We start from the raw sequence: 18,759 nt of genomic DNA on the forward strand, positions 1-18,759 counted from the left end.
TAAGCAAATATTCGCCTGTTCCGAACCAAATCGGTTATTCTCACGGGAAAACTGACACATCCACTCGTACCTGCCCAACGACATGCGACGTTATACCAACACATTCTGCTATTTTAAACCCTATTCTTACAACATAGAGCTCAATATGCCCTGCTGGTTATTAACAATTGATATTCCACCATTCGATATGATGTTTCGCGGATACACGACGCCTCGCAATTAAAATGGAGCCCGCAATATGGATGCTTTGTTTCTGCGGCAAAATGAATTCAAATTGAATTCAATCGTTATGTATGCTTTTTGAATGAAAACATTATTTTCACTTTCACATACTACAATATAACTTAGAAACTCAGATAACACCAATCATCCACTTCAGGTGATAATATTTCGAAGTCCAGAAAACACAAACTAAGGCTTTTCATGTAAGCTAAAGTCACAGGTTAGCGTAAATCTATCAATGTTTATGGAGGGCCAAATGCTAAATTTGATACTTCATACCAAACTATATTGACGGCCGATTGGCGCAGTTTGCAGCGACCCTGCTTTCTGAGCCCAAGGCCTTAGGTTCGATACCCACTACTGGATAATGTTTGTGTGATGAGCATGAATTTTTTTAAGTATTTATGTATATTATTCATAAAAATATTCATCATTCGTAAGTACCCATAACACAAGCTACGCTTACTTTGGGTCGATGTGTGTATTGTCGTAGTATATTTATTTATTTATTAAACTGACCAGGTTTTCTTAACGCCACAGTTACTTATTATTGTTAAATCACTCTAGGGACACTGAAGTATTTGATTCTGTAGCCCGTCAGAGATGAGTCCTCGAGTTAAAAGGTACACCCCGTGATCCTGATTTGCCTTCGATGGTGTTTAGGGGTTATTGTTGTTCTCTGAGAGGAGTGTCTGCCTAGGTAGGCGCCGCTGGCTTTGTTGCGGTTTTGTGCGAAAGCGTCCCATGACCCAGTCACCAGCGACGAGTTGGAACATAGTTGGGTTTTAGTTGGTAAGAGTCCGACATAACCACTTTACCTCCCTGTGGTGTGGTGGTCTCCATTTCCCCAGAATAAAAAAAAAACAAAAAAAGGAGCACAGAAATATACGAGGGGATTTATGAATAACATCCCCAAACATGTTTTTTTTTTTTTTGACAGGCTAACGCAAACAAAGAACTTGAGATAGATCGAGTTCAAGTTAGTTTTAAAACAAGACGAATTTATGTCGGACACATATTTATCTTCATATTATCAATCTTAATCTTACGTTTTATTATTATTATCATTATCTATCATTAATTCTTTTTCATCATTTTTTTTTAATTCTTAACAATGCTAAAAAATAAAATAAAAAACACTATTAAAAATTTATAAAAAAACATCCACCCTTCGCTTGCGGGGCTTTTGAATGCCCAAGCAACCGGCCGTTTCAAGGACTACTTCCTTCTGTATCCGACCCTTGATCCAACAACCAAGCGAAAGCTTCTTAAGATATTGGTCGAAGCTGTGTCGATAATAATAATAATTATTATTTTAATCCTTATTTGTACCCAACTATGAAGTTAGGAAACTAAAAAAAATAACAAAAGAAATACAAAGACAGAAATACAATACAAAAGGCGGCCTTATCGCTTAGTAGCGATCTCTGCCAGGCAACCTTTGGATTAGGACAATATATATTTTTTTTATATTATGATTTTTATTTTTTATGGTACTATTATTGATTCAAACAACTTGCCAAAGTTTTAACAAGAGTACTGATTACAATAATGACAGACCATGCAGATGGCGTACTTGATGGTAAGTGGACAACCATCGCCTATAAAACAGCATCAGGCAAAGAGCACGTCCTGCAACATGTCGCCCCGTGTCCAGCAATTTATTGCGTAGGTGGTAAGACTCATGTGCCTGTAATTACACCAGGAACCACGCCCTTCAGACCGCGAACACGGCATTGCAATAATGCTGCTTAGCGGCAGAAATAAAAATGGTGATAGTACATTCTCCGATGAGCTCTGTCACCAAAATTGTACTATGTTGGAGAACGTGGGGATAGGACTTGGAATAATACTATTTTTCCGCTTTTTACATTCGTGTTCGTGTCGTAATATTCGTCGTTCGTTCGTAAATATTTAGGCAAGTATTATTACGAAAGCAACATAGAACTGTTAAAGCAATTCTATACTAATGAATCTTGTAGTAACGTCACAACATGTTTATGGCGTAGCGTAGGTATCAGCCAGGGGGGGCAACCGCTTACAACTACGACTGAAAGCCCTGCAAGTACTTTAGATATTTTCAATCAAAACGAAAAAAAAATGGAAATTCGGCAAATTACAGTCAGCGAAATAATTAACAGTTATAAAATATTCCTAAGCGTGCTAAAATGATAATATTAAATCCAAAGTAGCGGTTCGAGCTAACCAAACATTAATTTATTTCTAAAAGGGACTTTCAAATAGCCATTTTAAATTGGATCCTTCGCGTACTTCATTCAATATTTCGAAAGCAGACTTCTGGAATGGAGTAATCCTTTTAGCTGTCATGCACACTTAGCTACCCCAGGGACTCTGGATGGACGGGATAATTCGGGATGAAAGCTTAGAAAATTTCTTGGACGTTAAGGGTTTTAGACCAAACTAATCTCCGGAAAAAGATTTATTTTATTGTTTTATTGCATTACTAAATAAGAGTGATTTATATGTTTTTAATCTTGATGTTTCCACGGCCAAAAAAGGGTTTTAGCTAGTTAAGTATAAAATCTCAGTTAAACTAAAATAACAGTTCATGGATGAGGCCATTTTACGAAAACCCCTTTTCTTAATGAAGCACAAAACAAACATTGTTTGTTTCGCTGATACGCAAAATTTAAAAAATAAATCTAATTTCATTTATTTCAAGTAGTAAAGGTACTTTTAAAACGTCAAGTTCGTCTGTTTGTAGTGACATTACCACCGGTTCGGAAGACAGATTCTAACGAGAAGAAGCCGGCAAGAAACTCAGCAGTTGTGCTTTTTCAACATCAACTATTTACATTCTACATTTAAATATTTACAAAGAAAATTTAAGCGTAAAATTCACGTAAAACGTAAAGTTCACGTAAACTTTCTTTTACTCCTATTTGATTTAGTTTTTTTTCTTATAATAATATTTGAAAGACCAAGCAAGCTTGGAACGCCGCCCTGTGCTGCCAAGTCTCCATTAACCAGAAGCGTGGGTGTAAATCTCAATGTATCTAATTACGTCGCCAACCACGCCCTTTGTACAATAACAGACAGAAATAAGCATGGCGATAATCCCTGGACGAGCTCTGCCACTGAAATCCAAACTACTACTTCAATTTTTTTTGGGTTTTTCGGTATATGCACCTACACACTATTTTATACAACTATATTTTATCATTATGGTAAGGAGCACTATTACCCTAAAATTTGTATATCGCGCTGCCATTTTTCATAGCTAAAAATGCGTAATTGTGACGTCATTCGCGAGCACAGACTATCGTAGCAAAAAGTTCCGTGAAACGAAAAGACGTGAAATTACACGAAGGGGCCCAAAATGGACGCTTATACACAGTTTCGGCGTCATCCGTATAATGTTATACGCTTTCTATTGCTTATAAACGTGAGGGTGGATTGCATGCGGTTACCTGCGGTCTGTGAAGGGCCTCTTTCCGAATTTGTATAGGCTTTTATGTGCTTACGTGCTATAGAAGGACATTGTCTGTGTATTTATTTAACAGTTCGCCTCCAAGCTATATATGTTTATTTTATTATTTCGTTATGTTGTGCCTATTTTTATTGTTATTTTTAGATATTACAGGTTATGAGAACGATACAATTTTAATAATGTAACAATTAAACGTATGACTAAACCAGCCGTAGCCCGCGTCTTCGAAGGCGGTTTTTTGGTTTTTCATGAGTTCTGCGGAACCGAACATTTTTCCGGGATAAAAAGCAGTCTATATGTTAATCTAGGGCATAATCTATCTCTATTCCAAAATTCAATCAGAATGGTTTAGCGATTTTTGTGTGAACAAACATGCATCCACCCATTCATCCTTACAAACTTCATGATATTTCTTCGTATTTATCATACGAAGATATCATACCTTGAAGTTGTACAAGTTATAAGTGGCAGGAAACACAGTTGAAGGAAAGAGGTTGACATCCTAGCATTATGTATCAGAAACGTGGTTCAAAACTTTACGTGCGTGTTTATTAAATTATTGGACCCCCTACGAGTCGGATAGATTAGTTAGTGTCGGACATATGTGTCATGTAGTACAAGTGGCTTAAAATCGTAGTGAGTGGCTTGAAATCGATAAAAACTACCATGTCAAGCAGTGGACGTCGCGACTTTTTATTGATGATGAATAAAAAGTTTGGTGTGCGTACAATATGTTAGTTATTAAATAAGACTTGTAATTTAAATTAAACCCATTTTAAATTGAATCCCTTTCACTTCTGAGTTTCAAAGGCAGACTTTATAAGTGGCCTTAATCCTTTACAGCTGTCAGTAACACTAATTTTTTACCGTAATTTATTTGAATTGAATTTTTAAAAGATATTTTAGGCATGGTTTACTTTGCTAACAGCAAAGTTATAACGCCAAGTATTCTCGCATTTTAGTAGTACAAGATCTTTATGATGTGAGGTCAGCACGGCAGATTAGAGTGTAATTGTTACCACCACTTAACTTTCCGCGGGTGTGGTACGAGGCGATTAAGGGAATATATCGGAGACCGGGCAGTAGTGATCTTGGCGCTATTACTACATCTACTGCGATTCGCCAACCCTTTTCCACAGCGTAGTGATTATGAGCAAACCTTCCCATTGACAGGGGCCTGTATTCCAAAAGTGGACTGTTACAGACTATTGTTGCGCTAAAACAATACTAAGTTATTTTACTTCATTAACCTATCTTATTTGCAATGAACCCAAGATCGTGTTTTTTCTCGGACTTACTTTTGAACGAAACATAAGTCTACTTGAGGTAAAAATATTTTTCGTTTGAATATATTAATTGTTATTTATTTTTTATCAAATTAATTTGTAGTAAATATAATTTTTATTAATACGTAACTATAACCTAAAGTAAACTATTTAAAAACTAAATAAAATCTAAAACGTCCTCGAAACCACCGCAGCGAGGTTATTATTTAGTTTGAATATATTCAATTTAATTCAATTCTTGTTTATGGCCTTGAGTGTGCCAAGTGGGCACAAGGTATTTGCGAATGACGTGGAGATGGCAGGAAGGAGATTGATCGGCGGCAATAAAGAAAAAAAAAGAGATGATTGAAATTAGATTGGTAGTTCTTATGCAGCACCGACAATACAAATATGAGTAATAAACTAATTAAATTGGTACTATTTCCTATTTATGAAAAATCTACATATATTAAACTTTAATTTTGGTCATAATCATCATATCCACCGATAAATGTCTGCTGCTGTATTTTGTAGGGAGTACAAAATTCCACGGTTTTGTGCCACTCGGGTCCAACGGCTACCTGCATCGCTCTTAATAACGTCTGTCCACCTCGTTGGGGGTCGACCAACGCTTACCATTTACAGTTAACAGTTAGTTTTATATATATATATATATATTGAACATATAATAACAATTAAAAACAGGGAACTTTAGAGGAAAGGACATCACAAAAGCGGGATAGACGAGTTTGGGACCTTTGAATAGTTTGAATATATATATATATATATATATATATATATATATATAATCAAAATACAGCTTGTCATATTGCGACAGGTTTCAAATAGAATTCGTTTTAGAGAGGAAATGTTGCCATATTAATTGCGACCAATGTGCGATATGAAACGTCAGCATGGAAAATATCGTTTGTGAAATGTGTGCAGGGGACATTGATACATATTGAGACTAGTATAAATAAAGCTCAGTATTGCTTATAGCATATTACTATAGTAAGTGTGGAAAGGTGTTCTGTTACGAAGTAGGTTATTTTCTACCGATCAAATAATCATTAGGTAACATACCTAAAGAATAAATTTGACAGATTATCTATATTACTGCGAATATTGAATAAATATATTGCGTAGTTATAGTTTATTTATTTGGGGTCGGATAAAAACAGTTTATGAAGTGGTGCTTATGAGGTGGCTCTAGACGTGTAAGATGGAGAAAAAAGGTATAAAAGCTGACTAATTTTGCAATTATTCACTGTACGTTCAACATCTTATGAATCTCCGCCGTCGGAGTGAAAATACTTGCGTAGACCTTTTGTTATGTTGTGTTGTGCAATTTTTGTTCTTATAGTTCTTTTAGTTTATTTTTATTTTATGTATATTTTGATGTTTGTGTGCAATAAAGTATTTCTTCTGCTTCTTCTTTTGGAAGATCTGGTTGTGAGTATAAAGATAGATTAAGATAAAAATTCCACCGTTGAGATTTTCCTGGATTACGCGGATTCTAGCTAAATAAGCTTAATGGTCATTTCGCCAAGATAAAGTGACAATATTGGTTGTGGGTATAATATTTTAATAAAAATCACTTAAAAAAATTAAATTTTGTGTAAAATAGGTAATTGAAAATTCAAAATAAAGGCAAAATTTAAAGGCTTCACGCCGATTCGCAGATGTGCGGTAAGTCGATTATAAAAGTGAAATTCACGTGATAATTCCTGCAATTTATTGAATCAGCGCAAGAGTTTACCGCAACTGCCTTAGCTTACTTCTGCTGCTAATTTCGGATTTTCTATAATCCTTGCTCGAAAAAAGGATACACAGCTTTTACAGACTGGTAGCGCTCAGTCTGTAAAAGCTGTGTCCGAATCGCATGAGCCGTTCCAAAGTTTTGGCTGAACAAATAGAAAGAAATACAAACAATAACCCTGGAACTATTGCCTGAAAAAGAACATGCTTTTAGAATATGCTATCGTCCAGATAAATAATGCACATAAGTAAATGTATTTAAAAAGAGCCAGCATTCCAAATAGCACATTTTTTACCATCAACCAATTTATAACTACTTCGGGACGTAGGTCTTTGTGAGCTTCTAGCTTCTTGCGATATCGTTGTACACCTCGTTTTGGGTTGGACATCGCTGCGCCTACGGGTGCGGGGTTGTCATTACAGATCCTCCAAACCAGTTTTATTCGTTTCTATGAATTTCCACGTTTTTCTGATAACCTATTCACAACAGTAACCAATAAAATAATTTATTATATATATTATTGATAGCGATTTTATTATACAATATTTTAACCTCGTCACCTTCGAACAAATATTTGGCCAATCAAATATTGTGTTGGTAAATTGAAGTGATTGTTACTACATGGTATTCCCATTAAATAAACAATCACGATAACTAGATCAATATTATATTGAACGATGTTTATTTAGTACTAGATTTACAGTGCGGTTTTGGTATAAAATTACTAGTAATTTTACACTAGCAAACATCTAGCTGTTTTATTAGATTGAGTCCGCGTCGGGAACCGTATTTCTGAACGCGCTAAGCTTTCTTCGACCACCTCAAGGATTCATGCTGTCAAGGATTTAGCAAGTACGAGTAAGTCCGCGTAACAAAGGCTATTTTGTGTTCTGGAGGGTTCTTTTTCGCATTAAAAAGTATAACTTAACGAAAGCTAACGTCTCGAAGGCTTTGAGATGTGGTGCTACCGCATAATGCTCTCCAGTACTCCAACGCGTCCTGAGACATGAGCGTTACCAACTGCTCCAGCTCATAATATGGACAAAGTATAGGTCAAATGACGAACACATCATTGGAAGAAGGAAGAAGGCATAGTTGCGCATCATTGGACCAATATCGTAAGCGTGGAAACATTGTTTCGCTTGGCGTAAGCTGACGGCCAACCTCCAGTAATGGAGCGGCTCAAAAGAGGGAGACAGAACGAAAGCTAAAGACCCTGCCCGACGTACTATTTAGTCAGCGCACGCGGATAAAGCATTGCAGTAGCACTATTTCACGCGCTCCACCTTAGGCTGCATCATCGCTTACCATCAGGTGTGATTGCAGCCAAGCGCTCGTCTATAAACATAAAAAACAACTATGAACAAGAACTATGATATTAGTGTGTATATAAAATTATTTCGTGCTGAAATGAATATATATACATACTTCGACAGTACACGCATCGCCTTCTAGCGCCAAAGTAAGCGTAGCTTGTGTTATGGGTACTAAGATAACTTATGAATATTTTTATGAATAATGTACATAAACTTATAATATACAGATACACTCTCTCTTCTCGGTACTGAAATAAAATAAAACATATGTTATTTCTGGCTAAAAGAGCTATTAAAAACGTTCTTCTAAAAAAAAAAAAAAAGTTTAAGAGTTTACCGATCACAAACAGACAAATAAATATTTCCTCTTTATAATATTAACATAGGTTTTTCTAAAACATATTTAAAATAATAATTTTGTCTTGTATGTGTATACACAGCATTGACTACACCTTTTGGTTAGCACAGAACTATTTATCAGATTGGTTGTCACAATAACACTGAGGATTTGGACCAATAAGGTGGCTACTGCAGGGGTTAGATCTTAGGGCTCGAAGAAAAACAGATCAAAACGGAGCATTCTTCTATTTTAAGCAATGTTTTGTAATAACTGTACCAGCGCAGCCTACAAATAGCACGTTCTAAAGTTCAGTTCAATAAAATAGGCCACCCAAAAACCATATAATTTTAATTATTATGAATTAATAAAATAATCTGTTAAACATAGTCGCGTCCATTTTCGGAAGCCAAGAATAAATAAACCAAAAAATGTTTTTAATTAGGCTTTAGCATCAGAAGCCGTTTTAATTAATGTAATTTTCTTTTATGAAATTTCTGAATTTCAACCGCTTCTTCCAATCTTGTCCTCATAATTTTTCTTATTTTGCAGTTTGCTATTTATAATTGGAGTCCACTCAGGTTTTATTTAGCTGGCAATTAAAAAATTCACAGCGAGCAACTTCCTATGTCTTTACCAAAGAGATTCATTTAAATGACCGACTATTGGTAAGTTTTTCATATTTTGAAACAAAAATATTAAAAAGAGAAAAAAATGTTAGATTTCTCTCCTTAGAATTATAAATAAAAAAAGAGCAACAGAAATACGCAAGAAGGCAAATTTATCATGACCATCTAGCGTTAGATGGCTAAAATATTAGATCATAAAACATTTTCTTATCACCTTATGTTGCAGGCTTAGTAATATTTTCGTTGATTTAATATACATAAGTTAGAATAATCTACTCATTTGACATAATTAGGCTCGAATAATCACCGGTCTTTAAAATACGTGTTTTATTTGTTCATCTTGTAGTGGCTTTCAATTATCTCATATCAGAGGTCAAGTTGATTAGTTGTTTTATAATCTATTCAAATGTGATAATTTGGATACTATAATAAGTAGCAACATAATAAATGATAAATATCACCGCTTCGTCTTGTCTGCCACTAAATAAATATCATCAGCATTTCTTCATCTTTGCGCCCTGCTTTGGGGCACAGGGCAGACACAATACTTCTCCATTGCGACCTGTCAGCTTAGGCCAATCCTCCGCGATTCAATTATGGAAGTTCTTCGCCAGGTTTCTTTCGGTTTTCCCCTTTTATGATTCCTCTGTGGGTCCAGTCAAAGGCCTGTCTGGGAACGTGACCCAGGTTCCTCCTTAGGGTGTGACCAATCCAGTTACATTTGCGGCGAAGTATTTGGACTTCAATTGGATATTCGTGGCAAAGCCTCCATTAATCCAAATAAGTAATCGTATCTGGTCACAAGATTTTTAAATTACGTCATAGGCAGCGATCAACAAATACCTGGTGAACGTGTCAACTGAACTGTGTTCTTCCACGTCTCGCATCCATAAAGCAGCACGTATTTTATACTCGAGTTAAATAATCTAAGTTTCACCCAACGAGGTGTTTCAGCATTAGTATAATGGGTACCACAGTTTCCACGATGATGTTATCTTCATTATATTTTTTTAATCTCTCGCTGCTTTTATTTTGTAAGTGTGGATTGTAGTAGATTAAAGTGGAGCAAGATGTATAAATTGCTGCATTGCTTTTGGTTTTAATAGTGAAGGCCCTGATTTTTGTGATAAACTTTGATAGTTATTTCGTTAAGATGTGTTAAATTTTAATTAACAAGAGGAATTTTGTGAGTAGTAGTTGCATCAGGTCTATTTTGGAATTGGAGTAGTTTCACCTTTTTCAAATCTCGGGACACCAACATCCAAGATCAAAGTTCTCGGATATCCAAAGACTGCAAGACTTCTCCAAAGACTACAAGACTTCTCCAAAGAAATTAAGCAACTTATTATTCTTTGACAAGATGTAGCAATAAATAATGCAATTTTAGGATTACTTAATCAATTAAATTCATTCAGTTGAATTGAATGTAGACTGAATACAAACAAAGTAACTAAATCACAAATATAATTTCTACAAATGTTACAAAACTACATTATAAAGGTAAACGCATTCAGGAGGATTAAATTTATTAGATGGAACTTCCAATCTGTGCGGGGAGCAAATACATTTTTATATCTTTTTAAATAAAATTATTATAATAAAAAATTAACAACACAATCGTGTCTATAAAGTCAAAGTCAAAAGTCAAAGTCAAAAATATCTTTATTCAAGTAGGCCCATAGTTGGCACTTTTGATGCGTACATAAGAATTACACGGTAGTGAGATGATGGCGATAACCACATTCGTAAACTTAAAACTAAAGCTACGAGGGTTCCAAACGCGTCCTGGTCTAAGAATAAGCCCACAACAAACTTAGCCGGGTGTTTTTTTTTTTTTGTTATCACCATCTCACAATGTCATTTTAAATCATTAGAAGAGCAACCTGGTTAGAGCAATAGTTTACACCCAAGCTTTTTTATCGTTTATGTAGTCCTTTATACTATAATAGGACTTTTCTATAGTCTAGACCAAACGTATCGGTACCCGAGACTACTGAATGTTTAAAATACTCTAGTTGGGAAGGCAACGCCGATACTTGGCAAGTAGCAGACGTCGTGATATAACTATCTTCGCGTGGTTTTGTTCAGACGAGGCGTCCAGTATCGGAAACTTGGGTTGCTGCATCGTAACACACTCATAACTCCAATAATTTGTTATTATATTTTGTACATAATCTTAATGGTAACCGAAACTTGGATACACACGCAAACACACACACACACACACACAGAGTGAGAGAGAGACACATCCACACACACAAACACACAGATTTCTTAAAGAGTTACCTTTTACTTGTACGTAACCTCAATTTCGGCATTTTAGTTATTTATTTAAATAATTTCAATATTTTTTGATTACGATTATATAGACTCATGTAACACCACATCGACCTCATGTAGACATCGTAAACTGATTCTAAAATAAATGTGAAAGTTTCTGTGTTTGTCCTTGCTCACGCCCTAACCAAGCCACTTACTAACGCGGGTTATTTTTTATCTGAATAAAACTAACGGTTACCTCGGAATTTGTAAAAAAAACCCTTATTAACGCGGGCGAAGAACGCAGACTACAGCTAGCTAGCTATAATTTAAGACAATAAAGTTCGTACTGTTTCCTGTCACTTATATCGGCTCTTTATGGGAATCCTTACAAGTTTTATCAATTAATCAATACCAATGCCCAATGGTCCTTACCCTGTTACGCCACCTAGGCGTACCCCACAGTACCATACACTCTAGGTGAGTGTACAAAACTACGGGTATAATATTTTAAGACTCAGCCTGATGTGACAGCTCGGGGACGAATATTTTCTCACACACGACAAGCTGAGGTCGAGTGCAGACATTAATTGATCTAGAAAATATAAATGATAGTAGCAATATATTCTAATAAATCTCTTTATATTTTTAATGCACTATAATATGAAAAACTTAAAGTGAGCGCAAGAGCAAATCTTGCGCTCACTTTAAGTTCAATTTGATTATTAAGTTGAAATTTCAAACTCCTATTATCTCCTCTTCATCATTGTCAACTTCTCTCACTCTCTATCAAATAACGTAGAAATATATTCTAATATATCTCTATATATTTTTTTAATGTTTATATGAAAAGCTTTTGCTATTGCGCTCACTTTAAGTTCAATTTTGATTATTAAGTTGAAATTTCAAACTCCTATTATCTCCTCTTCATCATTGTTAACTTTTCTCACTCTCTATGAAATAACTATTCTCTATTTAAAGAGTTAGAATGGTTTAGGCTCCAAAAATTTCACGTTTCACTCTTTTAGTGGTTGAATTTTCAAAACTACTTTAAGCCAACGTTACGAAGCCATCTGTTTACTTAATATAAGCTAGATCCGTCCAGTAGCTTAGATTGTGCATTGATAACAACCAGTCATTTTGCAATAATTATTAAGTATTTTTACCTACACTCGGAAGAAATATCAATATTATACATTTTTAAAAGGTACAGGAAATATTTAAATATCGGAAACGAAAGGATTTGAACCTCTGGCAATCGTGGCCTGAGCGCTTTACCATTAAGCTAGCATAATATCCGTAGTTCAGGTTAACATCCATAGTCCGAATCTATTTGTGCATTTTAAAATCAGTCATTCACTCCATCATCTTCAAATTTAAATTAATTTATTTCAAGCAGTGGTAGCATTGAAAATTTTAGTTTATCTGTTAGTAGTGATTCTACCATTGCATAGGTCTAGAAGGCAAATTTTACCGAGATAAAGTCTGCGAAGAAGTATAACTATTTATATGTGTATATAAACGAAGTTGTAGAAATGGTTTTAGTTTAGCCGCAGTCCACGTACCTACGTGGACCGTAGCTAAACTGGCAAAGCATTCCAGCTGCATTATATTGACAATATACAGAATATTGCTGGGTTCAAATCAAAAGGTTTGGCAATATATATATACATGTATATATTACGTATACGTACGTAAGTGGTACCGACTACTGAAGAGACTCTTAATCAGATATCTAATATATTTGTCAATTAAATTGATCCAGCCTAGACTACATGTAATATAGACTTGAACTTATGTAGAAAACCTCTGACCTTACAGAAAGTGTCATAAGACCCTCTTCTACGGTATTTTATTGCTCAAGGGCGAGATATTCTTGACAGACTTTATGAATAATAAGTTTTGAGCCTAAATGACTTTAACGTTTACTTTACCATGGGCTATTTACCTTCACTTCGTGCTATGAAGCGAACATAGTTCTCTTAAAATTACAACCGAAAATCGGACATCTTTTTCCATTTGTTTGTATTCGGGTTTGAAAGCTGTTTTTATAAATAGATGTCTCGTATTGATTTAAAAGTACATCACGTAGAGGTACTACGGCGACTTTGCTACTACGCCGTAGTACCTCTACAACACAACATTACGTTACATTATTTATATTACATACATATTTATAACACAACTTTACAACATTTTACTTTTCGACAGATAAAAATGTACTGTTCATATAAATAAATTAAGTTCTTTAAAGGTTTAGATTTATTAAACTTCGAAGAGCAGTTTAATCTATATTAATAATATTTATGCTGAGAGTTACTTTTTTGTTGTCTTAACGCGTTATTTTTGGAAGAAATATAGCGCAGTCGCTATTGCGTTAAATAAGTCAAACGGATGACAGTTTAGAAGGAAAAAAAATTGCAATTCAGAAGTTGCACGCCGGCGAAGACACGGGGAGAAGCTAGTTATCATATAATAACATTTAAACAGAAAGAACGCTAAGTGTAGTGCCCTCGCTATTGCTTTCAATAAGTATAGCATATGACAGTCTAGAAAGGGGGAAAATGCAACTCATAAGTTTTATGCCGGCGAAGTCACGGGAGAAGCTAGTTATCACATGACAATAAAATAAACAGAAAGAACGCTAAGTATAGTGCCGTCGCTATTGTGTTCAATAAGTATAGCATATGACAGTCTACAAAAGAAAAAAAAGCAATTCAGAAGTTGTACGCCAGCGAAGACGAGGGGAGAAGCTAGTTATCATATAATAACATTTAAACAGAAAGAACGCTAAGTGTAGTGCCCTCGCTATTGCTTTCAATAAGTATAGCATATGACAGTCTAGAAAGGGGGAAAATGCAATTCAGAAGTTTTATGCCGGCGAAGTCACGGGAGAAGCTATTTATCATATCAAAACATTTAAACAGAAAGAACGCTAAGTGTAGTGCCGTCGCTATTGCGTTCAATAAGTATAGCATATGACAGTCTAGAAGAGAAAAAAAGCAATTCAGAAGTTGTATGCCAGCGAAGACACGGGGAGAAGCTAGTTATCATATATAGATGTCTCATATTATATGCTATTAAACATCATGTTATCATCTATTAGTTATCATCATCTATCATATATCGTCGCTATTGCTTTCAATAAGAATAGCATATGACAGTCTAGAAAGGGGAAAATGCAACTCAGAAGTTTTATGCCGGCGAAGTTACAAGACAAGCTAGTTATCATATGAAAAAAAATTAAACAGAAAGAACCCTAAGTGTAGTGCCGTTGCTTTTGCGTTCAATAAGTATAGCATAGGACAGTCTAGAAGGGGAAAAATGCAATTCAGAAGTTTTACGCCGGTGAAGTCACGGGGATAATTTCGAAAATTTAAACAGAAAGTGTAGCGCAGTTGATATTGCGTTCAATAATTATAGCGGATGATTAGAAGTACGCCGTCGAAGTTAGGAGAAAAGCTAGTTTTTGTTTCAGTGCAGTCATATACAATTAAGTACCATTTATCATCTTCTAACTAAATTTTCACCAGCTTGTACTTGAGATAATGAAATTATGTTTTAAGTAATAAATGAAAAAACGTTAGATTTTATGCAAAACGTATATTTTAGCATGAGCAGCGTCTTTTTGGTTAAGAAAAACGTTTTATATTGTTTTAGCATATTAGCTCAAGTGGTCTAACCTTTTTGAAAGTGCGCGAAGTTTTATTACTCAAATGTTGTTTTAGCTTTTATTTGCCTGCTCAAATAAGAAATATATTTGAACCCCGTTTATGTGAGGACAAAATTGGATTCGGGGTTATAAAAAGTCAGCAGATAAAACGTAACAAAAGTAACTTTTTGTTTTAAAAGTTCAAATCAGTCACAGGCAGGGTTCTTCATCTCAAGTAAGTCGATAAGATGATGATCCAAAAAAGTCGGATACCACCTATTCGAAATTTGGTGTGCAAAGCAAAACAGTAGTACAGTAGTAGAGCTTATTTTGTCAGAGCTTATCCGGGGAAGTACCTTCTAACGCTATGAAAATGAAAACATTAAAAGAGTTTTATTGAACAAAACCAGTACAACTTGTTTGCTACATTCATTAGGTAGGTATTGTTATCAGATACAACAGAATTATTTGCTAGCGAACACACTCATCTCTAAGCTACTATGTATTTCTGTTCAAAGTCCATTGCGTTTTTTAAAAGTACACGACTTTTGTTCAAAGGAGGCACTATTTGTCACTATAAATATTTTAATACTATATGTGTATGTATGTGTATTTATGTTTATGTTTATATACATAAATAATAAATACTACGACAATACACACATCGCCATCTAGCCCCAAAGTAAGCGTAGCTTGTGTTATAGTTACTAAGATAGCTGATGAATATTTTTATGAAAATAATACATATAAATACTTATTATATACAGATAAACACCCAGACACTGAAAACATTTTCCCAGTTGTGGGAATCGAACCCACGGCCTTGGATTCAGAAAGCAGGGTCCCTGCCCACTGCGCCAGTCGGCCGTCAAATACATACTAGCTGTCCCGGCGAACTTCGTACCACGGATCTTTTTATTTGATGAATGTTATATTTCAATATTTAATATCCTATTTCGGTCTAAGAGAAATCCAAAAAAAAAATATCATAAAAATTGGTCCAGCCGTTCTTGAGTTATAAATGCTGGTACAAATCACCAGAAAAGTATCGGGTATCAACACATTCTTGACAAAATGGATCTATAATTTTTATTGTTTTATAAACAGTGACGTTAGAATAGAATTTATATCGTCAATAGCCTTTAACAGTCCACTGATGGACTAATGGCCCCCAACGGAACGGTTTTACCCATAACCACTACGCTGGGGATACCAATCGCATGAGATGGTGGTAGTAGCACAGAGCACGCTGCTCCTCACTCTGTACGAGTATTGTACGAGTACCCTTATTACCCGGAGTCGTATTGTTTATTGTTTATTTATTGCTTCATGTACATACATAAGAGACATGACGCCCCGCCGGGGCATTGCAATAAAATTTGTCGAAATAATTATTATTACTTTACTGAATTTAAATTATTATACCCAAATTAAAATTTTATTATTGCAATTGATTTAAATATTAAAATATGTCAACTTGGAACTAAAAAAAACAAAAAATTAGAATTTGTCAACTCAAAACATAAGTTAATTTCGATGTATATAATAATTATAGAATTAGGATTTAATATCACACTATTATTAATAAATATTTGATAATTAATAATTAAGATATCATGTAAGGTATACGCAGCGAGGATAAATGTGGTGACAACTGTATTTTGTTTTTCCGTGGTGACACACGGGACATGATGATCATGTCCCGTGTGTCACCACGTTTCTCGTCTGACTTCTAAATTATTCTTACTATACCATTCAAAGTCAAAGTCAAAGTCAAAGTCAAAAATATCTTTATTCAAGTAGGCCCAAGGTAGTAATAGGTGGCACTTTTGATGCGTACATAAGAATAACATTGAAAATGTTATACCGAAATTTCTTTAGTGACCTGATTCTAATAGGAACTTACGAGACAAGATAATGTTAGTCACATAAAATACAGAATGACACATAATATAAAGTATGTATCTTTTTACTTACGACCAAGCTGTCTCATAGGGGCAAAGGTACTGAAAACCCTCATACGACTCTCGCAGTTGTATGCGCTTGGGAATAAGTTATATTGTCATGTTAGATTTGTGACGAAGAGAGCAAGGTACAATATTAATGTGACTCGTACCTATCAGCACCACTTTACCTGAAAATCCTGGAAAAAGGTTTTATATTTATGCATTAATTTTACTCAGTGTGAGTTTATTAGGAATGTTCTTAGGTTATATATAAGTAACAGTACAGTATAGTAACAGTCCACCAATCCGCACTGGGCCAGCGTGATGGGCTACGGTCTTAAACCCGTGCGCTGTAGTTGGCCGGTAATGATGAAGAAGTATAAGTAACAACTACTTAAGCGAAGTTTTTTGTTAGGATGCGCTAAAGTCGCTGTTGGTGCCATACTACCAAACCTCGAGGCCTGGTTGTCAAGGAAAAGTGGAAGTGTAACCTTTAGACTGACTCAGGTACTCACCGGGCATGGTTGTTTCGGGGAGTACTTGTGTCGGATTGGTCGTGAGGCGACACCAAAATGCCACCATTGCGGAGGAGACCGGGACACCGCGCAGCATACACTCGAAGAGTGCCCGGCCTGGGACCAGGAGCGCCATCTACTGATCAGCCACGTTGGAAGAGATCTTTCTCCTGCAGCAGTGATAGCAGCAATGCTCGCGGAGGATAGAGCGTGGAAGGCGGTGGCCTTCTGCGAAACTGTACTAGTCAAGAAGGAGGCTGCTGAGCGAGATCGAGAGCGAGCCAATCCTGCTCGTAGAAGACAGCGCCCTACAGGTAATCGGGAATCATAAATCTTCCCGGGACGAGCTATAAGCGTTGTGCAAGGGAGGCACCGGTGCGTTCCTAGGAGATCCCGGCGCCTCCCATTATGTACTGAGGCTGGCAACCGAGGGGGTTTTAGTGGGTAGAAATCCCACATAACCCAAATTCTCCCACAGAGAATTGGGCATCTTTTGAGAAGATTTCCCCCCCCGTCAACAAAAAAAAAAAAAAAAAGGATGCGCTAAAGTCAAGAAATATACTGATATTTGATAAAATAAGAATAGAAGATAAGAAATATACTAAGGAATCCAGTAATACATCTTATTGGCTTTGGACAGTCAATTGTTGAGAAATGTTATAGGGTAATTAACAATAAACCTTAGGAGTCAAACAAACGTAGTAAAAGTAGAGGCGGGCGAGTCGACGCTGTAGGTCGTTTGTAGAGTAGCGTAAGAAAGATTGTATGGGAAACTCATAAGGAGTCGCGAGGGACCTCTAGTGTTTATATAATTACGCATTAAAGTTGTAGAAAATATGCACGTTTGTGGTTTACAGCCACAATATAAAAGCATACGAAACGCTTTAACAAATGAAAAGCTTTTTTTGTTACTTTAAAGTCCTTACGCAATTATTGGTCGAATTTCTACGACAAGCGATACTATCGTTTGTTCATTTATTATATTCTGTGTATTGTTCTTTTTTTATGAATGTATTTAGCTAAGATTCGAATTTTTTATTGGAAAGTCAAAATATTGTCAGAAATCAGACTTTAAGTTATAAATAATAATAATTACAAACTAAAGTTAATATTTACAATAAATATAAGCCGTCTTACTGTTCACTTATGGCCATGGTACCCAAAATGCTAGCGCTGTTGCCCCTTTGAATTGCTAGACTTAGCCGTTGGGCTAAATAAGCGCCAGCTCTTGGGTCACCAGACGTCCAGACCAATTTTGATTGTTTTGTTATTGTTTAGGCGCGAGGGTTCGGCGACATCGAAGTTAAGGGGGCTGGCTGAAAACCAGTGCTTCGCTTTCAAGTATGCAGCTATACTGAGCCAGTTTGTTTTGTAACACATTTTCAATTTAAACAAATTTATGACACAA

The 18,759-nt window shown here is 35.6% G+C and overlaps 1 protein-coding gene across 1 annotated transcript; it reads left to right on the forward strand.

The window, feature by feature from the left end:
• Positions 1-1,773: 1,773 nt before the first annotated feature.
• Positions 1,774-17,682, forward strand: LOC120633407. Its single transcript, XM_039903614.1, has 2 exons — positions 1,774-1,804; positions 17,252-17,682. Exons 1-2 carry the CDS (start codon positions 1,774-1,776, stop codon positions 17,680-17,682), a joined length of 462 nt encoding a protein of 153 aa, XP_039759548.1.
• Positions 17,683-18,759: the final 1,077 nt, after the last annotated feature.

The sequence above is a fragment of the Pararge aegeria genome, chromosome 21 (genome assembly GCF_905163445.1).
Source record: "Pararge aegeria chromosome 21, ilParAegt1.1, whole genome shotgun sequence".
Lineage (NCBI taxonomy): Eukaryota > Metazoa > Arthropoda > Insecta > Lepidoptera > Nymphalidae > Pararge > Pararge aegeria.